Source organism: Pseudoliparis swirei, chromosome 23, assembly GCF_029220125.1.
Source record: "Pseudoliparis swirei isolate HS2019 ecotype Mariana Trench chromosome 23, NWPU_hadal_v1, whole genome shotgun sequence".
Lineage (NCBI taxonomy): Eukaryota > Metazoa > Chordata > Actinopteri > Perciformes > Liparidae > Pseudoliparis > Pseudoliparis swirei.
In genome coordinates, this window is record NC_079410.1 from 886,668 (window position 1) to 913,022 (window position 26,355).

General features: G+C 44.3%; 1 protein-coding gene and 1 long non-coding RNA gene across 2 annotated transcripts; one reads left to right on the top strand and one right to left on the bottom strand.

The window, feature by feature from the left end:
• Positions 1-4,821: 4,821 nt before the first annotated feature.
• utp18 (UTP18 small subunit processome component) lies at positions 4,822-26,251 on the bottom strand. The gene is made up of 13 exons (XM_056406304.1): positions 25,934-26,251; positions 22,370-22,509; positions 22,179-22,274; positions 21,827-21,891; positions 10,655-10,746; positions 10,352-10,477; positions 10,101-10,275; positions 8,127-8,227; positions 7,977-8,067; positions 7,761-7,884; positions 6,797-6,971; positions 6,585-6,727; positions 4,822-5,007 (listed from the first exon to the last, which is right to left on the bottom strand). Exons 1-13 carry the CDS (start codon positions 26,159-26,161, stop codon positions 4,983-4,985), a joined length of 1,581 nt encoding a protein of 526 aa, XP_056262279.1. The 5' UTR covers positions 26,162-26,251; the 3' UTR covers positions 4,822-4,982.
• LOC130188169 (uncharacterized) lies at positions 12,113-18,311 on the top strand. The gene is made up of 2 exons (XR_008830573.1): positions 12,113-14,089; positions 14,423-18,311. It is a non-coding gene; the product is annotated as an uncharacterized LOC130188169 (long non-coding RNA).
• Positions 26,252-26,355: the final 104 nt, after the last annotated feature.

Consider the following 26,355-nt stretch of genomic DNA (forward strand, 5'->3'; position numbering starts at 1 on the left):
GTGGCTGTCAACAACTTGTACCTTACATGAGGTGAACTTTATTGACAATTTCAATCTGTTTTGGGAGCGCAGATACCTCTTTAGAGAGAATGGATATCAACTTAACAGTTATGGAGAGAAATTGTTCACCTCTAACCTACTTTACTACCTCTGCCACCCAACTGTTCTCCGCCCTACTACAGACGATAAGAGAATCAAGGACAGTAGAAAGAAAACAGAGGTCTCTCCCCTCCCCCTACTGTCTGACTCCTGCTCAGCAGCCTGTGATGCGAAGGTCAGCAGAGATAAGGAGCCTGTGTCCCTTTCCCCCTCCAAATCACAGCAACTACAGTCTCAGCCCCAGGACGACCACTCAAGAGAGGTATCCCCCCTGCCTGATTCCTGCACAGCAGCCCGTGATTGTGAGGATGATAAGGAACTTGACCATTCACATTCACCACTGCCCCAATCTCTATCTCGCCATTCCTCCAGATCATCCTCCCTCTTCTCCCTCTCCTCTCCAGCCTCCCCTCATTTGGGTTTCACCGACAAGATGGAACAACTGGTGAATGCTGGCCTCAAACTGACCCCCCGATCCTTCCCCCACTCCATCCTAGCCAGCCTCGGCTATCACCCCCAATACCCCCCCGATCACCCTCATCCATCCTAGCCAGACCACCCCTAAAACCCCCTCGATCACCCCCATTGGCACCTCCCCCACGACTCTCACCCCCACCCCGATCGACTCTACCTCCCCCTCAACCTGTGAAGAGACTTGCACCCCAGCGTCCCATCCTGGTGTCAGGATTACCGCTAGAAAAAACTATCAGCACTTAAGATATACTGAAACTACAGCAAACCTAATAGCTGTTCCCCAACAGTCTATTATTTCTCTACTGTCTGTCACTAAAACCATAAAAGCTGCATTACTTAATGTAAGATCGTTATCGAATAAGTCTTTTCTAATCAATGACCTGATTACTCGTTATGAATTAGATTTCATGTTCCTTACTGAGACCTGGCTTGATATGAATAACAGAGCGGCTGTTCTTACTGAATCAACCCCCCCAAATTTTTACTTCATTGATGCCCCCCAACTAGAAAAGAAGGGGAGGAGTTGCTGTTATATTTTCAGATGTGTTTCAATGTAGGCAGATATCATTTGGGGACTTTTTTTCATTTGAGTATCTTGCTGCTGTTCTGAAATGTTCCCCTCGTGTTTTACTACTGATTATTTACAGACCCCCAAAACATTCTGGAAGTTTCTTTGATGAATTTGCTGAACTACTGTCCATAGTATCCATGGAATATGACTGTGTCTATATCAGGAGATTTTAACATTCATATGGATAACCCCAATGACAACAATACCAAAGAATTTAATAACTTACTTGACACCTTTGGACTGTATCAACATGTCTCCGGGCCCACCCACAATCGGGGGCACACTTTAGATTTATTTATCACAAAGGGTTGCAAGTCATCATTTCTTACTGCTATTGATGTTGCTTTGTCCGATCATCTTTGTATCTTCTTTGAAATGTCTATTATTCCTGACATTCATAGTAGATCGGAAATTGTTAAAAAACGATATCAATGAGAATACTTGCACTGTTCATGGAAACTATCTCTGTCACCAGCTTTCACCTCAACCTCTGTTAATGGTTTTCTAGATAATTTCAATGCTAAGATTGTTAATGTTATAGATACCATTGCACCTGCTAAGGTTAAATTAATTTCTGGTAAGCAAAAAGCACCGTGGAGAAATGCTGCATCTGTAAAAATCCAGAAAAAAGAGTGCCGGAAAGCTGAGCGAAAATGGCGAAAAACTAAACTCCAGATTCACCATGACATCTTAAAAGAGAGACTTAATCTTTATAATCTAGAACTGAGAAGTGCTAGACAATCCTTTTTCTCTGACATCATTAACAAAAACATTAATAATACACACACTTTATTTGCCACTGTTGATAGGCTGACTAAACCCCCGGCACCAATAGCCCCTGAACTCCTATCCACTGATAAATGCAATGAGTTCGCTTTCTTTTTTAGGGATAAAATTCTAAACATCAGACAAGCCATAAATATTTCCATGTCAAACAAAAAAATGATATCACCACTACAGTCACACAAAAGTAGTTTAATAAACATGACACAGTTTAACGCAATTGACTACAAAACTCTGGAGGAAACTGTGCAACTTCTTAAGCTATCTACCTGTTGTCTTGATCCTTTGCCCACAAGCTTTTTTTAAAAGGTTTTTACCTGCTTAGCAACAGACTTACTGCAAATAGTTAACAGCTCTCTCCAATCTGGCATCTTTCCAAAGGCTTTGAAAACAGCAGTTATTAAGCCTCTACTAAAGAAATGTAACCTAGACGCTACTGTACTTAGCAACTACAGACCTATATCAAATCTACCCTTTATAAGTAAAATAATAGAAAAGGTCGTCTATCAGCAACTTAGCAACTTTTTAACCTCAAATGGTATCTTAGACAAATACCAATCCGGATTTCGACCCCATCACAGCACTGAAACTGCTCTCACTACGGTTCTAAATGATATTCGCATAAACACTGATTCTGGCAAAATTTATATCCTAGTGTTATTGGATCTTAGCGCTGCATTTGATACTGTCGACCATTCAATACTTCTAGACAGACTAAAAAACTGGGTTGGACTCTCTGGTACGGTCCTAGACTGGTTCAAGTCCTACCTACAAGACAGGGACTATTTTGTCTCCATTGGCAACTATGTATCTGAGCGGACTAACATGACGTGTGGAGTTCCACAAGGTTCAATCCTTGGGCCTCTTCTATTCAACCTCTACATGCTCCCCTTAGGCAGAATTATGCAAAATAACAAAATCGCTTACCATAATTATGGACGACACTCAACTATACATAGCTCTCTCACCAAGTGACTATGCTCCCATAGACTTACTGCGTCAGTGCACAGACCAAATCAATGATTGGATGTGCCAAAATTTCCTCCAACTAAATGAAAATAAAACCGAGATAATTGTGTTTGGTGCTAAAGAAGAAAGGCTGAAAGTTTGTGCTCATCTGGACTCCCTTTCTTTAAAGTCGAAAAATCAAGTCAAAAATTTAGGTGTTACAATTGATTCGGATCTGAATTTTAATACCCACATCAAATCAATAACAAAATCAGCCTATTACCATCTAAAAAATATAGCAAGAATTAGAGGATTTATGTCCAAACAAGATTTAGAAAAATAATTCACGCCTTCATCTCCAGTAGGTTAGACTATTGTAATAGTCTTTTTTCAGGTCTCCCAAAAAGCACTTGACAGCTACAACTTATTCAGAATGCCGCTGCCAGAGTCCTAACAAAGACTAAGAAAGTTGAACACATTACACCCATTCTCAGGTCTCTGCATTGGCTACCAGTACGTCAGAGAATCGACTTCAAAATACTGCTGCTCGTTTATAAATCTCTAAATGGTGTAGGTCCAAAATATATCTCTGACTTGCTTCCACCTTATGAACCCTCTAGGCCTCTTAGGTCATCTGGGGCCGGTCTGCTAACTGTTCCCAGGGTTAAAACAAAACATGGTGAAGCAGCATTCAGTTATTATGCCACACATAGTTGGAACAAACTTCCGGAAGAGCTTAGATCTGCACCAACTCTTACTACTTTCAAAAACAGGCTAAAAACGTTTATGTTCTCCATTGCCTTAAATTGAATCTTGTATTAATCCTGAAATAATAAGACAACGACAGAAGGAATGATTCTTTGCACTTAGATTTTTATCTTTATTTTTTCTTTTATTAATCTTCTTTTATGCCTTTTTAAATTGTTTCTTTGATGCACTTTGTATTCCTCTTTTTTATTTCTTATTCTTGATCTATTTTTTGTAAAGCACTTTGAATTGCATTCATGTATGAAATGTGCTATATAAATAAACTAGCCTTGCCTTGCCTTGTGTGCCTGTAGTAGTTGGGAGGGGGGGGGTTAAAGGGTTAGGGGAGGGGCCATCCAACTCCTCATCTCAGAGGAGCCTACAGACCTCGGTCTTTGGACGGTCCTCCATTCGTACATTGTTTCTGTTAATGTTTGTCAGTATGTACACGTTATATATGTACTTATAGAAAATAAATTACTTACTTATGTAAGTCACGATGTCATGACGTCATGATGATGTAAGTCACGATGACATGACATCATGATGTAATAGTCACGATGACGTCATGATGATGTAAGTCACGATGACATGATGTAAATCACGATGTCATGACATCATGATGTAATAGTCACGATGATGACATGACATCATGATGTAATAGTCATGACGACATGACATCATGATGATGTAATAGTCACGATGATGACATCATGATGATGTAATAGTCACGACGATGTGTCACAATGATGACTTGACGTCACGATGATGTAAGTCACAATGATGTAATAGTCATGATGATGACATCATGATGATGTAATAGTCACGATGATGTCATGATGTAATAGTCACAACAATGTAAGTCACAATGATGACTTGACGTCATGATGTAATAGTCACGATGACGTCATGACGATGTAAGTCACAATGATGACATGACGTCATGATGATGTAATAGTCACGATGACGTCATGATGTAATAGTCACGATGACATGTCATAATGATGCAAGTCACGACATCACAATGTCATGATGATGTAATAGTCATGATAATGTAATGATGATGCAATGTCATAATGATGTAATGATTTCATGATGATGTCACATCTGTGACTTCCACATTTCTTACATGTCAATCTGTAAATCAGTCATTTTCTACGTTCATGAAGCTAACAGCTTAAAAACGACAGGGAGTGAAATAGTTTTAGTTCTTTTATAGAATATCTTCATACAAACAATATAAATCAAACATGTTCATGTTTTCATCTCCACCAGGACTCGTTGAGGTCTAGGGTCTGGCTCCTGACCCACCAGGTTCTAGTTGGGACCAGAAAGAACCGGGCTCATGTGAACCAGGTCCTCAGAAGTCCTTGTAGTGGAGCAACCTGAACACAGAAGACCAGATGAACACGAGGTATGAAGTTATATACATCTATATACATCTATATCTATTTACATCTATATCTATATACATCTACATCTATCTATTTACATCTATATACATCTATATCTATTTACATCTATATCTATTTACATCTATACATCTATATCTATTTACATCTATATCTATATACATCTATATCTATTTACATCTATATCTTTATACATCTATATCTATTTACATCTATATCTATTTACATCTATATCTATATCTATATACATCTATATCTATTTACATCTATATACATCTATATCTATCTTTATCTATATCTATATACATCTATATTTATTTACATCTATATACATCTATATCTACTTACATCTATCTATATCTATATACATCTATAGCTATATCTATTTACATCTATATCTATTTACATCTATCTACATCTATCTATATACATCTATATCTATTTACATCTATATACATCTATATCTATTTACATCTATCTACATCTATATCTATATACATCTATCTACATCTATATACATCTATTTACATCTATATACATCTATATCTATTTACATCTATATCTATATACATCTATATCTATTTACATCTATATCTATATACATCTATATCTATTTACATCTATATCTATTTACATCTATATACATCTATATCTATTTACATCTATATACATCTATATCTATTTACATCTATATACATCTATATCTATTTACATCTATATATATCTAAATATATCTATTTACATCTATATACATCTATATCTATATACATCTATTTACATCTATATCTATATACATCTATATAGAATATACACTTCTATTAATCCCCAAGGGGAAATTAGTTCTCTGCATTTAACCCATCCTTAGTTATTAAGGAGCAGTGGGCTGCGGTGAAGCGCCCGGGAAGCAACTGGGGGTTCAGTGCCTTGCTCAAGGACACTTCGACTTGCAGCTAATTGGGAGAGCGGGGATCGAACCCACAACCTTGCGGTTGCCGGACGGCCCTCTTACCCCACTGAGCTAAAGCCGTCCCAAAATCTATATCTATATACATCTATATCTATTTACATCTATATCTATTTACATCTATATCTATATACATCTATTTACATCTATATACATCTATATACATCTATATCTATATATTTATTCATGCTGTGATTTTGTTTTCGTTTTATATGTTGTCTGTCACTGTTTTATGTTGTATTGTATGGAACTTTGTGTGACGTGCTACTGCTGCTGTCTTGGCCAGGACACTTGTAAAGGAGATTATAATCTCAATGAGGCATTTATTGGTTAAATAAATTAAATAATAAATAAATAAAAATATATACATCTATATCTATATACATCTATATCTATATACATCTATATCTATTTACATCTATATCTATATACAGCTATATCTATATACATCTATATACATCTATATCTATTTACATCTATATCTATATACATATACAGTACGTAACATAGAGGTGACTCATGAGTCTGGAATAACGAATTGTATATCTGTATATATACACACACACACTGCATGTGATTGGCTGACCTGTACAGAGGGGCGTGTCCTTTGTTGTTGGCCAATGAGAAGAAGCCGCTGTGAGGGGAGAAGTCCAGGCAGCTGGTTCGATAAATACTCTTCCTCTTGGAGACGGGGAAGTTAGAGAAGACGCTGAGGCTGGACATGTGGACCTGAGGGACACATCTTCATCATCATCATCATCATCATCACCATCACCATCATCATCATCTTCCTCTTACCAGGCGCACAGCCTCGTCCTCGTCTCGGGAGGCGATGGCCAGGATCTCAGACGACGGGTTGAAGGTCATCGAGGTCGCAGAGGTCAGCAGGTTCATCACTGCTTTCAGAGGCTTGGGATTGGCCAGATTAAGACACGCCTCCTGGGAGTAGACGTTGACCACACCCGACTGAGAGCTGAGAGAGACGGCCAATGAGTCCCATCGCGTGGATGTGTACATGGTGTATAGATATATGTATACACATTTATATATATAATTATATATACGTATATATGTGTCCACGAGGACCCTTTAGTCCTCATAGTCCTCTAGGACCTTTAGTCCTCATAGTCCTCTAGGACCTTTAGTCCTCATAGTCCTCTAGGACCCTTTAGTCCTCATAGTCCTCTAGGACCCTTTAGTCCTCATAGTCCTCTAGGACCCTTTAGTCCTCATAGTCCTCTAGGACCCTTTAGTCCTCATAGTCCACTAGGACCCTTTAGTCCTCATAGTCCTCTAGGACCCTTTAGTCCTCATAGTCCTCTAGGACCCTTTAGTCCTCATAGTCCTCTAGGACCCTTTAGTCCTCATAGTCCACTAGGACCCTTTAGTCCTCATAGTCCTCTAGGACCCTTTAGTCCTCATAGTCCTCTAGGACCCTTAGTCCTCATAGTCCTCTAGGACCCTTAGTCCTCATAGTCCTCTAGGACCCTTTAGTCCTCATAGTCCACTAGGACCCTTTAGTCCTCATAGTCCCAGGGACCTTTAGTCCTCATAGTCCTCTAGGACCTTTAGTCCTCATAGTCCTCTAGGACCCTTTAGTCCTCATAGTCCTCTAGGACCCTTAGTCCTCATAGTCCTCTAGGACCCTTTAGTCCTCATAGTCCTCTAGGACCTTTAGTCCTCATAGTCCTCTAGGACCTTTAGTCCTCATAGTCCTCTAGGACCTTTAGTCCTCATAGTCCTCTAGGACCTTTAGTCTTACCTGCAGGCCAGGTATTGTCCGTTGGGGGAGGCGGCGATGGCCGTCGCCTTCACGCAGCCTTCATCTGTAAACCTGTTCACACACCGACTGCTGCGCATGTCCCACACATACACCTCCCCGTCCTCTACACACACACACACACACACGCACACACATCACACGGTGGCCAGGTAGTGGAGGTGTGATGTCACAGCCCTCTGAATGTCGTGGACTCACCTGAGTTGGCAAACACTTTGCTGCCGTCGTGAGAGAAGGCCACGCCCACAACGGCGCCGTTGACCTTCATGCTGCGGACCACCTCCTTCGTCTGGACACACAGTCATCAGCCAACAGACACGCAACACACAGAGGAGGAGGAGGAGCTACCTTGAGTGTGAGGAGGTGCAGGTATCCTCTCGTTCCAGTGAGCAGCAAAGCGCCTCCTTCAGGACAAACTGAGAACTCCTTCACTCGCGCTTCATTCAGACCTGAAACGTGTTCATTACACCAGTTAGCTAACGGCAGCACGCTAACACCACTTATAATAGTTAGCTAACGGCAGCACGCTAACCCCAGTTATCTATTATAGTTAGCCAATGTTAGAGGTCGGCTGTAGCTCATGTGGAGAGTCGTCATCCAGTCAACAGAAGGTCCATCCCCGCTCTCCCCATAGTTAATGTTGAAGTGCCCTTTAGCAAGGCACTGAACCCCCAGCTGCTCCTTAATAACTAAGGCTGGTCAATGGAAGTCTACAAGCCTCGCTGTGGCCTGCAGCAGCCAGGCTCGTTGCTGCAGGCCACAGCGCTCCTCGCCATGCGGGACAAAGACGTGAAGACAAAGACGTAAAGACAAAGACGTGAAGACAAAGACGTGAAGACAAAGACGTGAAGACAAAGACGTGAAGACAAAGACGTGAAGACAAAGACGTGAAGACAAAGACGTAAAGACAAAGACGTGAAGACAAAGACGTAAAGACAAAGACGTGAAGACAAAGACGTGAAGACAAAGACGTAAAGACAAAGACGTGAAGACAAAGACGTGAAGACAAAGACGTGAAGACAAAGACGTAAAGACAAAGACGTAAAGACATAAAGACAAAGACGTGAAGACAAAGACGTGAAGACAAAGACGTGAAGACAAAGACGTAAAGACAAAGACGTGAAGACAAAGACGTAAAGACAAAGACGTGAAGACAAAGACGTAAAGACAAAGACGTGAAGACAAAGACGTGAAGACAAAGACGTGAAGACAAAGGCGTGAAGACAAAGACGTGAAGACAAAGACGTGAAGACAAAGACGTGAAGACAAAGACGTGAAGACAAAGACGTAAAGACAAAGGCGTGAAGACAAAGGCGTAAAGACAAAGACGTGAAGACAAAGACGTGAAGACAAAGACGTGAAGACAAAGACGTGAAGACAAAGACGTGAAGACAAAGACGTGAAGACAAAGACGTGAAGACAAAGACGTGAAGACAAAGACGTAAAGACAAAGACGTGAAGACAAAGACGTAAAGACAAAGACGTGAAGACAAAGACGTGAAGACAAAGACGTGAAGACAAAGGCGTGAAGACAAAGACGTGAAGACAAAGACGTGAAGACAAAGACGTGAAGACAAAGACGTAAAGACAAAGACGTGAAGACAAAGACGTGAAGACAAAGACGTGAAGACAAAGACGTGAAGACAAAGACGTGAAGACAAAGACGTGAAGACAAAGACGTGAAGACAAAGACGTGAAGACAAAGACGTGAAGACAAAGACGTAAAGACAAAGACGTGAAGACAAAGACGTGAAGACAAAGACGTGAATACAAAGACGTGAAGACAAAGACGTGAAGACAAAGACGTAAAGACAAAGACGTAAAGACAAAGACGTAAAGACAAAGACGTGAAGACAAAGACGTAAAGACAAAGACGTAAAGACAAAGACGTGAAGACAAAACGTAAAGACAAAGACGTGAAGACAAAGACGTAAAGACAAAGATGTGAAGACAAAGACGTGAAGACAAAGACGTAAAGACAAAGACGTAAAGACAAAGAAGTGAAGACAAAGACGTGAAGACAGACGTAAAGACAAAGACGTGAACACAAAGACGTGAAGACAAAGACGTAAAGACAAAGACGTGAAGACAAAGACGTAAAAACAAAGACGTGAAGACAAAGACGTAAAGACAAAGACGTGAAGACAAAGACGTGAAGACAAAGACGTGAAGACAAAGACGTGAAGACAAAGACGTGAAGACAAAGACGTAAAGACAAAGACGTGAAGACAAAGACGTGAAGACAAAGACGTAAAGACAAAGTCGTGTTTCCCGGCGAGCGGTTGCAGTCGTGATGCTTCAGAAGACGCCGTGCCCTCTCACCTCGCACCGTGTGCACAGGTGTGACGCGGCCCTCCCTCATGTCGTACAGGTAGAAGGTCTTGTTCTTCAGGCCGGTAGCGATCACCGTGTCTCCGTCCCGGCTGAAGCGGGCTCTGTGGACGGGGAACCGCTCCAGGTGGATGCTCTGGATCTTTGGGTTCGTCTTCCCGTCCACCTGCAGGACAAGAATGGAGTCGCGTGATCTTTCTCAACGACTCCACCGCCGCAGAGAGACGCTCGGCTGGCCGTACCTGAAAGAGGGACACCGATTGGTCGAGGCCGGCCGTCATGACGACCTGAGCGACGGGATGGAACTGCACGGTGGTCAGTCGGTCCAACGACGGCCGCGAGCCGTTAGCATGAAGACACTTCTTCATCTGAGGACAGACGGCAACGCTCAGACCAATGAGAACGGCTGAATAACGGACGCCCCGTGGCTCTCAACCAATCAGAAGGCTGGATCTCAGCTCCACATCTACATGACATGAGTCAGCAGCTCTGTGCTCACTGAACTACACAAGACTTCACGCTTTGATGTTTAAGGAGCGACTGACTCTCAAGACGCTGCCCGGCAAACGGTCTGAAGAAACCACGAAGTTCCCCGTCCTCCTCAGCAGCTCCTCCTCTTCATCCTCTTCATCCTCATCTGCAGGAACACAGAAACAAACGTTGGATTTTTACCAATTCATGTTTTCTACAAATATCAACAGCTGGTCTACAGGAGGAGAACCTGAAAGCAGCTGGTCTACAGGAGGAGAACCTTAAAGCAGCTGGTCTACAGGAGGAGAACCATAAAGCAGCTGGTCTAAGCAGCTGGTCTACAGGAGGAGAACCTTAAAGCAGCTGGTCTACAGGAGGAGAACCGTAAAGCAGCTGGTCTACAGGAGAACCATAAAGCAGCTGGTCTACAGGAGAACCTTAAAGCAGCTGGTCTACAGGAGAAGAATCTTAAAGCAGCTGGTCTACAGGAGGAGAACCATAAAGCAGCTGGTCTACAGGAGGAGAACCTTAAAGCAGCTGGTCTACAGGAGGAGAACCATAAAGCAGCTGGTCTACAGGAGGAGAACCATAAAGCAGCTGGTCTACAGGAGAACCATAAAGTAGCTGGTCTACAGGAGGAGAACCATAAAGCAGCTGGTCTACAGGAGAACCATAAAGCAGCTGGTCTACAGGAGAACCATAAAGCAGCTGGTCTACAGGAGAACCTTAAAGCAGCTGGTCTACAGGAGAACCTTAAAGCAGCTAGTCTACAGGAGAACCTTAAAGCAGCTGGTCTACAGGAGGAGAACCTTAAAGCAGCTAGTCTACAGGAGAACCATAAAGCAGCTGGTCTACAGGAGGAGAACCTTAAAGCAGCTGGTCTACAGGAGGAGAACCATACAGCAGCTGGTCTACAGGAGAACCTTAAAGCAGCTGGTCTACAGGAGGAGAACCATAAAGCAGCTGGTCTACAGGAGGAGAACCTTAAAGCAGCTGGTCTACAGGAGGAGAACCATAAAGCAGCTGGTCTACAGGAGAACCTTAAAGCAGCTGGTCTACAGGAGGAGAACCTTAAAGCAGCTGGTCTACAGGAGGAGAACCATAAAGCAGCTGGTCTACAGGAGGAGAACCTTAAAGTAGCTGGTCTACAGGGGAACCTTAAAGCAGCTGGTCTACTGGAGAACCTTAAAGCAGCTGGTCTACAAGAGAACCTTAAAGCAGCTGGTCTACAAGAGAACCTTAAAGCAGCTGGTCTACAGGGGAACCTTAAAGCAGCTGGTCTACTGGAGAACCTTAAAGCAGCTGGTCTACAGGAGAACCTTAAAGCAGCTGGTCTACAGGAGGAGAACCTTAAAGCAGCTGGTCTACAGGAGGAGAACCTTAAAGCAGCTGGTCTACAGGAGGAGAACCTTAAAGCAGCTGGTCTACAGGAGGAGAACCTTAAAGCAGCTGGTCTACAGGAGGAGAACCTTAAAGCAGCTGGTCTACAGGAGAACCTTAAAGCAGCTGGTCTACAGGAGGAGAACCTTATAGCAGCTGGTCTACAGGAGGAGAACCATAAAGCAGCTGGTCTACAGGAGGAGAACCTTAAAGCAGCTGGTCTACAGGGGAACCTTAAAGCAGCTGGTCTACTGGAGAACCTTAAAGCAGCTGGTCTATGTTGGGGAAAAATGTGTTTTAGAAGTTCTCTCTTGGAATGTGTTAAACAGCTGTCCCTCCCCAAATGTCTATGGAGGATAATCTAATCCTGTGTGGGGTCATGTGGAAAGGTCACAACCCAGGCTCTCATGGGAAAAGGTCACAACCAAGGGGTCTTGAACTGAGCTTGAACCTAGCAGAATAAACAAGCCTTCGGGGTGTCTCAACTTCCTCTAATAGGTAACAGATGGACTTTGGAATGTGGATTCTCTCTGAGATCTATAAAGGTTGCAGTCTTGCACTGAGACAGCAGCAGTTATCTCTGACGGCTTCGAGAGAAGGCTCGGGGATCCTGCTCCATTCAGCTGAATGTTTTCATGACTTGTTTGTTATTTAGCGTTTGGTTGATGACTTGTAAACTTGTTACTATAATAAAGTGTTATGGGTCAACCATGCTTAAACTACTTTTGATCTCTCACAAGGTAAAGGAACACTTATTTCCACCACAAATTGGCGACGAGGATGCGATGGACGCGCTTGACGGGGATTCCGGCTGAACGGCAGATGGCCATAATATAGATGAATCCTCCCCCGAGGGTGAGAAGCTGCCGTTCAGACGGAGACCGGACGGCCGATCCAATCTAGTTGAAAAACTATGGACAACACGCGGTGAGAGATCCAATTTATTTTAAAACAAAAAGTCATGAAACAGGGAAAATAGAAAAATCTCACAATCAAGTGTTGTTAACAGACGTGTTTTGAAAACTGTTGGGTTCTCTAGTGGTTCGTATGCACCAGTTTTGGCGCACACTTCTCAGGGAAAACAGTTAGCAGTTTTTAGAGATAGCAGCGGTCACTCATGACTTGCCTTGGTCATTCATGTGTATTGTTTAGAGTGAACGCGTCTGGTGATGCCTGAAAAATTTATTGACGCACACGTCGACGTAATACACACATGACTATATGGGTAGTGCTCAGAGAAGAGGAGACTAGTTGGAACCATGTCGTCCCGATCCTTCCGACCCTGTGTGAAATTATGTCAGAACATTATCCGGGCAGTTAGATCAAATGCAAAAAAGGGAGATGGAGATGAGCGCGACGGCTCAGCATGCAGTCTTATCAAAGAAAAAGCAGAAGAATGTGATATTTAAGGCAGACTGGGAAGCCTTTGGAATGTGGGAATTTGAGTTAAAAAATAAAAATAAAAAAATAAAAAAGGGAGAGACAGAGATTGAAAGCATTTAATTAGCTAAATTCAAAAAAACCTACGAAGAATGTTAACAAGTGTCATTGCATTCACCCAAATACTGTGTATTCTTGTCTTTCTGAGATACTGAGAGAATCGGTGGCTCCAGACCTGGATTCCGCCCCCCCCTTTTGCTCCGCCAGCCTGCTTGCAGCAGCCTTCTCAGTCAAATGCAGCTTCATCGGACACAGTCCAAGAGGGACACAGACTCTGGAACAATGCAAAGACCATCTGAAAGAGCGTTTCGTGAGCGGGACGAGACCAAACTCCTGCAGATGGTGAGAAAATCATATGTTCCACTAACAGATGTCCTAAAGCACGCTGAACATGCTAAGGCGGAGTTGCACAGAAAAGAGATGCTTGCAATGATCAACACGCTTGCAAGGCAAATACGGAATATTCCTCCATGGCAACTTGGGAGGACAAGAGGTCGAGGCAGAGGCAGAATGGATCTGACCTTGGAAAGATATGATTCAAGTGTGTGCTACAACTGCGGAGGGCATGGACACTGGCGAACAGAGTGTCCGGAGCCCAAAAAGGAAGACCCGCTTTCGACACGGCTGAGCGGAGGGAGGCGGGGGAGGGGCGGATCCCAGAGACGGACAACCCTCTCCAGGACAAACAAGTAAGGCACACTACACAAAAGAAAAACAAAAGAAGCTAACTTTAACATTGATTTTCTAACTATCCTTTAAAGATGTTTTGACTCAGAAGCTAAAATCTCATTTGTAAAATTGAAATTCCCATTATTTTAGGCTATAAGAAATAGCTCAAAACCACTCAGTAGCGAAAAACTAATATTAGACCAGGGAGCTTCAGTTGCTCATGATCTTTTCACATTGCATACAGTACTGCAGCAGAAGGTTACATGCCATTATTACATTGTCATGTAAGCATAGGAAGTATTGGTGAGAGAGGGCTGCTGTTGGGTCTGTCTGTGTGTCTCCCTCCGTCTCAGGAATGTTCCTTGGAGCTGCCCTGCATCTATCACTGACAGACTATCGCACTGGGAAGGGCGAGGATCTGGGTCCATGTTTTGCAATGCGTCTCGGCCTTTCAAAAGAAACAACGACCGGGTGCTGAGAAACCTAGGGACTAGCGCTATTGGTAATGTATTTAAACTACATTGACCATCACAGTAAGTGTACACAAATAAAAAAAAATAAAAAAAAAAGAAAGAAAAGAAAAGAACAAAAGTACCACATGGGGACCAACATGTCTAAAGGGTTCATGAAAGACCAGGCAGGTCCCATAGAGTGCTGAGTGAAAACTTTGGAATTCTATAGACGATGTATTAGTTTATATAATATTATATGTATGTATTGTATTATATGATGAATTACAGCCATCAAAGGAGGCTTGTAAAATTAACAATATCTAAACGTTTGGCAGATAATGGACATAAAACTAGTCTACAAAAAGAAAAAGGAAACATCAATGTGCACTAAAACAAGTAATTTATCTGGGACATGTGATCACAAGAGACGGCAATTTCCTCTCTCCCAAATAGTATTGTGGTAGTTCAATCACTACCAAAACTAATTAAGAAGAAACAAATTATGTTTTTTTAAATTATTTTTTTAGGAACGACGTCATACTACAGACAGTGGATCCCAAATGACTTAGAAAGAGAGGCACACCTCTCGTCCATGGTAAAGGCCTCAGTGAACATGACTTACTGACTTAGACTATAAAAGCAAAAGACAGAAGAGAACTTAAAGACTTCCTTACTACAGGCCCGACCGGGGCCTGCCGAGACCAAACTTGATATGTATTTTATACATAGACCGAAATGACTGTTACATGAACTCCAGTTGTGTCAGCCTCATGGAGGAAAACTTAGGCCTGTGTCCGACTTCTCCTCGACATGACTTTGTTGTCACAGGTCTTCCTCTCTGTTGCAGCAGCTGGAGAAGCCATGGATTAACATCACGGGACATTGTGGGCTATTTTGATGTCACACTTATAGTCCCGCATGCAGTTTCCCACATCTTCCATGCCAGAAGACTTCTCACCTCTCTGCTCAGAGATGGTTCAGATATCATGTTAGAATAGCGTGACATTACGGTAAAACGCTGCGATGAACTTAACTCAACTACACTTCTTCCGACTGCAGATGATGGAGAGCCTCATGATAGTGTCCAGGTATTGCAACAGACATGCATCCCGAGACCTGATCTGTTGGACACACCTCCTTCCAATGCAGATTCAAGCTATCTGTAGCTATCCAGCTCACCCATAACGGGGCAGCGGTCAGGTTGTATGTTACATCACATCACACACTTGTTGGTGTCAGGCTTACTGCACACCGATCAGTACAAGCAGCAGAGCTGATTGCTCTCACAGAGGAATGTAAGGTAGCTAAAAAGGTCAAACTAACAATTACACAGGTTCACTTCAGGTATCTGGAGCTTACATGACCTTGGGCCTCTGTGGAAGACACAGAGGATTTCTAACAGTGGCAAACCTATCACACCACACGGTGGGTTTCAGCTGTTTTCAGTCGTTAAATGTGAAGCTCACATCTCTTCTTTTGACCTGTGTCAATAGTAAACATAGTGGCAGATCTGGTGGCAAAGGCGGCAGCCTTATCGGGCACCCCTTTTCCCCACATAGACTGATTCCAGTCCTTAGGCGGATTTTTCCACAATTCATTCTTTTGCCAATGCCCAGGAGCGCTCCCTATGGAACGCTCTGGTGCCACTCTTTGAGTCGAGGGTTTGACAGCCCAGACGGCAAGCCTTGTTTGCCACGCGCTCTCTTCCATACTTCTAGATTTTCTCATGGAGGAGACCACGTGGGCAAAGGGGGAATGGGTAATGCTCTAAATGCAAGTTCATACACCAGAGCATTTTCAACATTTGCAATAAATAACAACAGCAGAGTCACCGCCCTGCAGATACACTTTTTGAACAGTTAGTAATGTATTTTAAATCTCAACGTTTTTAGGTTTTAACATCAGGCATCATTGTTCTTATCATCCTCAATCAGAACGAGAAAGTGGTACTATTAAATCTAAACTAGCGAAATGTTGTGAAGAGACAGGCCTATCTTCGGTGAAGGCACTTTCCGCGAGTGCTTTTTCACATGCGCATGCGAATACAGCATGCTAAGATATTGTGCCAACCTATCATCCTCGCTCTCAGCACTTCACACACAGGTGAAATCTGCACTTCCCTCACCAGCCACTGCGGTCCAGCATCACCTGAAACCAGGAGACTGGGTGCTCATCAAGGATCACAGGAGGAAGCACAGGAAGCAGACACACTACACGGGTCCCTTTCAAGTACCCCGACAACGGAGACGGTGGTGAGAGTGGAAGGAGGACAACGTAGGTCTACGCCAGCCACTGCAAACACATCCCAGATCCAGAAGGAGAAGGAGCAGCTGCTACAGGTCCGGACTAGAGGGGAAGGGTGAGAAAAGCGAGCGCCTTCCTCCATCAAGTAGCATGCCAAGCTACCAACAAGCGCACCCTTAGCAGTGAAGTAACCGAACACCTCACTTATTTTGTGTGGCTGGGGAGAAACCCGAGTTTCTCAAACTGCAAAGCTGTCATACAGAAATCAGTGTGGTAGGAGGTGAACTCATGTGAAAAGGTGACGCCACCCAAGAAACAGTGATGGAAGAAAGATCTCCAGCATCAGGACACTCCTTTGAGGAGCACGGGTGCAGCCAGAGCAAAAGCATGCACTCACTGCTCTCTCTGAACCACGACAGCAAGGATACTGTTCCTGAACTTTGAAATTCAATTACAAGACATAAACGGCAAAGATACCAGCCCGTTTCATCTCACGAAGAAGTGGCAGGAATTGCCCAACAGGACGATGTGTTCCCTCTCCTCAGAAGATTTGATTGATATGTTAATATAGACGAACAACTTCATCAAATAATATGTGAGTGGTGTTAAGTGGTCGACCAGCAGGTCAGTAAAGCACAGCCAAAACCAGCACCTATTGGAAACATGTACTTTTAAGCCCAACACAGGTTCTATTCGATTAGAAAATAGGTATACAGAGCATACCTTGAGTAAATAAATTCAAATTCAAGCATTCATCTTGGACTAAAAGCATAATTGTACTAAATCCTTAACTAAGACCAGACCTAGAGGTGAAGATTCACCAAACCCAAACCATCCATTCTGATCTATTCTTTGACTAATGTCAGCTGTTGTGTTAATTTCTACGTGTTAGGATAACTAAATTGAGAATAGTGTGTAACTAAACAAGATCAGTACATAGTGGGTATTAGTAGACAAAAACCATACTTTGCACTCAGAGGTTAATGATGTAATGTCTTGAAATCTTTGGGAATCTACCTCACTGATGTATGTCCTACAAATGGTTATATACTAACTTTTGACTATCATTTTTCAGTTGTTAAAATTGTCAAAAATGACAAAAAGAGTGAGATGTTGGGGAAAAATGTGTTTTAGAAGTTCTCTCTTGGAATGTGTTAAACAGCTGTCCCTCCCCAAATGTCTATGGAGGATAATCTAATCCTGTGTGGGGTCATGTGGAAAGGTCACAACCCAGGCTCTCATGGGAAAAGGTCACAACCAAGGGGTCTTGAACTGAGCTTGAACCTAGCAGAATAAACAAGCCTTCGGGGTGTCTCAACTTCCTCTAATAGGTAACAGATGGACTTTGGAATGTGGATTCTCTCTGAGATCTATAAAGGTTGCAGTCTTGCACTGAGACAGCAGCAGTTATCTCTGACGGCTTCGAGAGAAGGCTCGGGGATCCTGCTCCATTCAGCTGAATGTTTTCATGACTTGTTTGTTATTTAGCGTTTGGTTGATGACTTGTAAACTTGTTACTATAATAAAGTGTTATGGGTCAACCATGCTTAAACTACTTTTGATCTCTCACAAGGTAAAGGAACACTTATTTCCACCACAGTCTACAGGAGAACCTTAAAGCAGCTGGTCTACAGGAGGAGAACCTTAAAGCAGCTGGTCTACAGGAGGAGAACCTTAAAGCAGCTGGTCTACAGGAGGAGAACCTTAAAGCAGCTGGTCTACAGGAGGAGAACCATAAAGCAGCTGGTCTACAGGAGAACCTTAAAGCAGCTGGTCTACAGGAGAAGAATCTTAAAGCAGCTGGTCTACAGGAGAACCTTAAAGCAGCTGGTCTACAGGAGAACCTTAAAGCAGCTGGTCTACAGGAGGATAACCTTAAAGCAGCTGGTCTACAGGAGGAGAACCATAAAGCAGCTGGTCTACAGGAGGAGAACCATAAAGCAGCTGGTCTACAGGAGAACCATAAAGCAGCTGGTCTACAGGAGGAGAACCATAAAGCAGCTGGTCTACAGGAGAACCATAAAGCAGCTGGTCTACAGGAGAACCTTAAAGCAGCTGGTCTACAGGAGGAGAACCTTAAAGCAGCTAGTCTACAGGAGAACCATAAAGCAGCTGGTCTACAGGAGGAGAACCTTAAAGCAGCTGGTCTACAGGAGGAGAACCGTACAGCAGCTGGTCTACAGGAGAACCATAAAGCAGCTGGTCTACAGGAGGAGAACCATAAAGCAGCTGGTCTACAGGAGGAGAACCATAAAGCAGCTGGTCTACAGGAGGAGAACCATACAGCAGCTGGTCTACAGGAGAACCTTAAAGCAGCTGGTCTACAGGAGGAGAACCATAAAGCAGCTGGTCTACAGGAGAACCATAAAGCAGCTGGTCTACAGGAGGAGAACCATAAAGCAGCTGGTCTACAGGAGGAGAACCATAAAGCAGCTGGTCTACAGGAGAACCTTAAAGCAGCTGGTCTACAGGAGGAGAACCATAAAGCAGCTGGTCTACAGGAGAACCTTAAAGCAGCTGGTCTACAGGAGGAGAACCTTAAAGCAGCTGGTCTACTGGAGAACCTTAAAGCAGCTGGTCTACAGGAGAACCTTAAAGCAGCTGGTCTACAGGGGAACCTTAAAGCAGCTGGTCTACTGGAGAACCTTAAAGCAGCTGGTCTACAGGAGAACCTTAAAGCAGCTGGTCTACAGGAGAACCTTAAAGCAGCTGGTCTACAGGAGGAGAACCTTAAAGCAGCTGGTCTACAGGAGGAGAACCTTAAAGCAGCTGGTCTACAGGGGAACCTTAAAGCAGCTGGTCTACTGGAGAACCTTAAAGCAGCTGGTCTACAGGAGAACCTTAAAGCAGCTGGTCTACAGGAGGAGAACCTTAAAGCAGCTGGTCTACAGGAGGAGAACCTTAAAGCAGCTGGTCTACAGGAGGAGAACCTTAAAGCAGCTGGTCTACAGGAGGAGAACCTTAAAGCAGCTGGTCTACTGGAGAACCTTAAAGCAGCTGGTCTACTGGAGAACCTTAAAGCAGCTGGTCTACAGGAGAACCTTAAAGCAGCTGGTCTACAGGAGAACCTTAAAGCAGCTGGTCTACAGGAGGAGAACCTTAAAGCAGCTGGTCTACAGGAGGAGAACCTTAAAGCAGCTGGTCTACAGGGGAACCTTAAAGCAGCTGGTTTACTGGAGAACCTTAAAGCAGCTGGTCTACAGGAGAACCTTAAAGCAGCTGGTCTACAGGAGAACCTTAAAGCAGCTGGTCTACAGGAGGAGAACCTTAAAGCAGCTGGTCTACAGGAGGAGAACCTTAAAGCAGCTGGTCTACAGGAGGAGAACCTTAAAGCAGCTGGTCTACAGGAGAACCTTAAAGCAGCTGGTCTACAGGGGAACCTTAAAGCAGCTGGTCTACAGGAGGAGAACCTTATAGCAGCTGGTCTACAGGAGGAGAACCATAAAGCAGCTGGTCTACAGGAGGAGAACCTTAAAGCAGCTGGTCTACAGGAGAACCTTAAAGCAGCTGGTCTACAGGAGAACCTTAAAGCAGCTGGTCTACAGGAGAACCTTAAAGCAGCTGGTCTACAGGAGGAGAACCTTAAAGCAGCTGGTCTACAGGAGGAGAACCTTAAAGCAGCTGGTCTACAGGAGGAGAACCTTAAAGCAGCTGGTCTACAGGGGAACCTTAAAGCAGCTGGTTTACTGGAGAACCTTAAAGCAGCTGGTCTACAGGAGAACCTTAAAGCAGCTGGTCTACAGGAGGAGAACCTTAAAGCAGCTGGTCTACAGGAGGAGAACCTTAAAGCAGCTGGTCTACAGGAGAACCTTAAAGCAGCTGGTGTACAGGAGAACCTTAAAGCAGCTGGTCTACAGGAGAACCTTAAAGCAGCTGGTCTACAGGAGGAGAACCTTATAGCAGCTGGTCTACAGGAGGAGAACCATAAAGCAGCTGGTCTACAGGAGGAGAACCTTAAAGCAGCTGGTCTACAGGGGAACCTTAAAGCAGCTGGTCTACTGGAGAACCTTAAAGCAGCTGGTCTACAGGAGAACCTTAAAGCAGCTGGTCTACAGGAGGAGAACCTTAAAGCAGCTGGTCTACAGGAGGAGAACCTTAAAGCAGCTGGTCTACAGGAGGAGAACCTTAAAGCAGCTGGTCTACAGGGGAACCTTAAAGCAGCTGGTTTACTGGAGAACCTTAAAGCAGCTGGTCTACAGGAGAACCTTAAAGCAGCTGGTCTACAGGAGGAGAACCTTAAAGCAGCTGGTCTACAGGAGGAGAACCTTAAAGCAGCTGGTCTACAGGAGAACCTTAAAGCAGCTGGTCTACAGGAGAACCTTAAAGCAGCTGGTCTACAGGAGAACCTTAAAGCAGCTGGTCTACAGGAGGAGAACCTTATAGCAGCTGGTCTACAGGAGGAGAACCATAAAGCAGCTGGTCTACAGGGGAACCTTAAAGCAGCTGGTCTACTGGAGAACCTTAAAGCAGCTGGTCTACAGGAGAACCTTAAAGCAGCTGGTCTACAGGAGGAGAACCTTAAAGCAGCTGGTCTACAGGAGGAGAACCTTAAAGCAGCTGGTCTACAGGAGAACCTTAAAGCAGCTGGTCTACAGGGGAACCTTAAAGCAGCTGGTTTACTGGAGAACCTTAAAGCAGCTGGTTTACTGGAGAACCTTAAAGCAGCTGGTCTACAGGGGAACCTTAAAGCAGCTGGTCTACTGGAGAACCTTAAAGCAGCTGGTCTACAGGAGAACCTTAAAGCAGCTGGTCTACAGGAGAACCTTAAAGCAGCTGGTCTACAGGAGAACCTTAAAGCAGCTGGTCTACAGGAGAACCTTAAAGCAGCTGGTCTACAGGAGAACCTTAAAGCAGCTGGTCTACAGGAGGAGAACCTTAAAGCAGCTGGTCTACAGGGGAACCTTAAAGCAGCTGGTCTACTGGAGGAGAACCTTAAAGCAGCTGGTCTACAGGGGAACCTTAAAGCAGCTGGTCTACTGGAGGAGAACCTTAAAGCAGCTGGTCTACAGGGGAACCTTAAAGCAGCTGGTCTACTGGAGGAGAACCTTAAAGCACTTCTACCTTTCTTCTTCTTCTTCCTCCTCTTCTCGGCCCACGATGGAGCTCCTCCCATCGCCTTCTGGAACCTGGAGCACAGCAACAGGTAAGTGTGTGTGTGTGTGTGTGCATATGAGTGTGTGTGTGTATGTGTGTGAATGAGTGTGTGTATGTGTGTGTGTGCATATGAGTGTGTGTGTATGTGTGTGCATATGAGTGTGTGTGTGTATGTGTGTGAATGAGTGTGTGTATGTGTGTGTGCATATGAGTGTGTGTGTGTATGTGTGTGTGTATGTTTGTGTATATGAGTATGTGTGTGAATGAGTGTGTGTATGTGTGTGTGTATGTGTGCATATGAATGTGTGTGTGTACTCACTGCTCCCTCATCCTCTGCTGGAGCTTCTGATTGGTCATGGTGGACTCCGCCTCCCCTCTGATCAGGTCTCTACGGTAACGGTGCGTCATGTCCACCCTGAAACATGAATAATTCATCGTTATTGTTATTAATATGACTTCTTTAGACAGATTAAAAAGCTGCATTAATGAATCATATCAATAAATCTTTACTCTTCCTCCCGCTCGTCATCCTCGTCCACCCAGACGGCCGCTCTGCTCGCAGGAGGAGGAGCCTCGTCTTCATCCTCTGAGTCACCTGACCCATCCACTGGCTCCTCCACCAATGAGGCTCCAGCCGGCTCCTGGTCCTCCTGCTCGAGAACAGGAAGTGAAGTCACACAGGGACAACAACTAGTAGAGACAGATAACTAGTGAGGAGGAGAGAGATAACTAGTGAGGAGAAGAGAGAGATAACTAGTGAGGAGGAGAGATAACTAGTGAGGAGAGAGAGAACTAGTGAGGAGAGAGATAACTAGTGAGAAGGAGAGAGAGATAACTAGTGAGAAGAGAGAGATAACTAGTGAGGAGGAGAGAGATAACTAGTGAGGGGGAGAGAGATAACTAGTGAGGAGGAGAGAGATAACTAGTGAGGTGGAGAGAGATAACTAGTGAGGAGAGAGAGATAACTAGTGAGGGGGAGAGATAACTAGTGAGGAGAGAGAGATAACTAGTGAGGGGGAGAGAGATAACTAGTGAGGAGAGAGAGATAACTAGTGAGGAGGAGATAACTAGTGAGGAGGAGAGATAACTAGTGAGGAGAGAGAGATAACTAGTGAGGGGGAGAGATAACTAGTGAGGAGAGAGAGATAACTAGTGAGGGGGAGAGAGATAACTAGTGAGGAGAGAGAGATAACTAGTGAGGAGAGAGATAACTAGTGAGGAGAGAGATAACTAGTGAGGAGAGAGAGATAACTAGTGAGGAGGAGAGAGATAACTAGTGAGGAGAGAGAGATAACTAGTGAGGAGAGATAACTAGTGAGGAGAGATAACTAGTGAGGAGAGATAACTAGTGAGGAGAGAGATAACTAGTGAGGAGAGAGAGATAACTAGTGAGGGGGAGAGAGATAACTAGTGAGGAGAGAGAGATAACTAGTGAGGAGGAGATAACTAGTGAGGAGGAGAGAGATAACTAGTGAGGAGGAGAGAGAGATAACTAGTGAGGGAGAGAGATAACTAGTGAGGGAGAGAGATAACTAGTGAGGAGAGATAACTAGTGAGGAGAGATAACTAGTGAGGAGGAGAGAGATAACTAGTGAGGAGAGAGATAACTAGTGAGGAGAGAGATAACTAGTGAGGAGAGAGATAACTAGTGAGGAGAGAGAGATAACTAGTGAGGAGAGAGATAACTAGTGAGGAGAGAGAGATAACTAGTGAGGGGAGAGATAACTAGTGAGGAGAGAGAGATAACTAGTGAGGGGGAGAGAGAGATAACTAGTGAGGAGAGAGATAACTAGTGAGGAGAGAGAGATAACTAGTGAGGAGAGAGAGATAACTAGTGAGGAGAGATAACTAGTGAGGAGAGATAACTAGTGAGGGGAGAGAGAGATAACTAGTGAGGAGAGAGAGATAACTAGTGAGGAGGAGAGAGATAACTAGTGAGGAGAGAGATAACTAGTGAGGAGAGAGATAACTAGTGAGAGAGATAACTAGTGAGGAGAGAGAGATGACTAGTGAGGGGAGAGAGAGATAACTAGTGAGGAGAGAGAGATAACTAGTGAGGAGGAGAGAGAGATAACTAGTGAGGGGGAGATAACTAGTGAGGGGGAGATAACTAGTGAGGGGGAGAGAGAGATAACTAGTGAGGAGAGAGAGAGAGATAACTAGTGAGGAGAGAGATAACTAGTGAGGAGAGAGATAACTAGTGAGGGGGAGAGAGATAACTAGTGAGGAGAGAGATAACTAGTGAGGAGGAGAGAGATAACTAGTGAGGAGAGAGATAACTAGTGAGAGAGAGATAACTAGTGAGAGAGATAACTAGTGAGAGAGAGATAACTAGTGAGGAGGAGAGATAACTAGTGAGGAGAGAGAGATAACTAGTGAGGGGGAGAGAGATAACTAGTGAGGAGGAGAGAGATAACTAGTGAGGAGGAGAGAGATAACTAGTGAGGAGGAGAGAGATAACTAGTGAGGAGGAGAGAGATAACTAGTGAGGGGGAGAGATAACTAGTGAGGAGGAGAGATAACTAGTGAGGAGGAGATAACTAGTGAGGGGGAGAGAGATAACTAGTGAGGAGAGAGAGATAACTAGTGAGGAGAGAGATAACTAGTGAGGGGGAGAGAGATAACTAGTGAGGAGAGAGATAACTAGTGAGAGAGAGATAACTAGTGAGAGAGATAACTAGTGAGAGAGAGATAACTAGTGAGGGGGAGAGATAACTAGTGAGGAGAGAGATAACTAGTGAGGAGAGAGATAACTAGTGAGGAGAGAGAGATAACTAGTGAGGGGGAGAGAGATAACTAGTGAGGAGAGAGAGATAACTAGTGAGGAGGAGATAACTAGTGAGGAGAGAGAGATAACTAGTGAGGAGGAGAGATAACTAGTGAGGAGGAGAGATAACTAGTGAGGGGGAGAGAGATAACTAGTGAGGAGGAGAGAGATAACTAGTGAGGAGAGAGAGATAACTAGTGAGGAGGAGAGAGAGATAACTAGTGAGGAGGAGAGAGAGATAACTAGTGAGGGGGAGAGAGATAACTAGTGAGGAGAGAGCGATAACTAGTGAGGAGAGCGATAACTAGTGAGAGAGCGATAACTAGTGAGGAGAGAGAGATAACTAGTGAGAGAGAGAGAGATAACTAGTGAGGGGGAGAGAGATAACTAGTGAGGAGAGAGAGATAACTAGTGAGGAGACAGAGATAACTAGTGAGGAGGAGAGCGAGATAACTAGTGAGGAGAGAGAGATAACTAGTGAGGAGAGAGATAACTAGTGAGGAGAGAGATAACTAGTGAGGAGAGAGAGATAACTAGTGAGGAGGAGAGAGATAACTAGTGAGGAGAGAGAGATAACTAGTGAGGAGGAGAGAGATAACTAGTGAGGAGAGAGAGATAACTAGTGAGGAGGAGAGAGATAACTAGTGAGGAGAGAGAGATAACTAGTGAGGAGGAGAGAGAGATAACTAGTGAGGAGAGAGAGATAACTAGTGAGGAGAGAGAGATAACTAGTGAGGAGAGAGAGAGATAACTAGTGAGGAGAGAGAGATAACTAGTGAGGAGAGAGAGATAACCAGTGAGGAGGAGATAACTAGTGAGGAGAGAGAGATAACTAGTGAGGAGGAGAGAGATAACTAGTGAGGAGAGAGAGATAACTAGTGAGGAGAGAGAGATAACTAGTGAGGAGAGAGAGATAACTAGTGAGGAGAGAGAGATAACTAGTGAGGAGAGAGAGATAACTAGTGAGGAGAGAGAGATAACTAGTGAGGAGAGAGAGATAACTAGTGAGGAGAGAGAGATAACTAGTGAGGAGAGAGAGATAACTAGTGAGGAGAGAGAGATAACTAGTGAGGAGGAGAGAGATAACTAGTGAGGAGAGAGAGATAACTAGTGAGGAGGAGAGAGAGATAACTAGTGAGGAGGAGAGAGATAACTAGTGAGGAGAGAGAGATAACTAGTGAGGAGGAGAGAGATAACTAGTGAGGAGAGAGAGATAACTAGTGAGGTGAGATAACTAGTGAGGAGGAGATAACTAGTGATAGTGAGCCGGACTCGACCCCGAGAGGTAACGAGTCTAAGGGACTAACCCGGGTGGAGCCCTCCACGAGGCGCTCCAGCAGCTCGTCCTCCGCCCCGAACACGAGCTCCTCGAGCAGCTTCACGGAGCCGTCCCGCTCGCCCAGGGCCGACAGCCTCTTCACGTGAGTCCGCCGCTGCTCCTCCTCGTCCCCGGGGTCGGGCCTCGGGGTCCGGGTCCTCTTCTTGGCGGGTCCCCGCTCCTCCTCCGCCGCCGGCAGCTGAATCAAGTCCTTCATGTTTACAAGCCGGACCGAACAGAACCGGAACCTCGCGCTCTTCTCGCTGCTGTTTGCACATGTGCAGACGCGCGTTCTTCTTCGTGCGTTTCCGGAAGGGTGCCCTCCGAATCCGGAGGAAAAAAAGCCCGCCCCCTCGTGTTCACTGACAGCGATGACGCGTTTCCGGGTTGTGAAGACTTGTTTTAATAATA

Bases quoted from the DNA above. Each gene is read 5' to 3' on its own strand.
- utp18 (XM_056406304.1), bottom strand. From the start codon at position 26,161: ATGAAGGACTTGATTCAGCTGCCGGCGGCGGAGGAGGAGCGGGGACCC. The intron at 10,478-10,654 runs GTCAGTCGCTCC...GTCTGTCCTCAG, and splicing joins TGCCGGGCAGCGTCTTGAGA to ATGAAGAAGTGTCTTCATGC. The intron at 5,008-6,584 runs GTCAGCCAATCA...TTCTGTGTTCAG, and splicing joins GGACACGCCCCTCTGTACAG to GTTGCTCCACTACAAGGACT.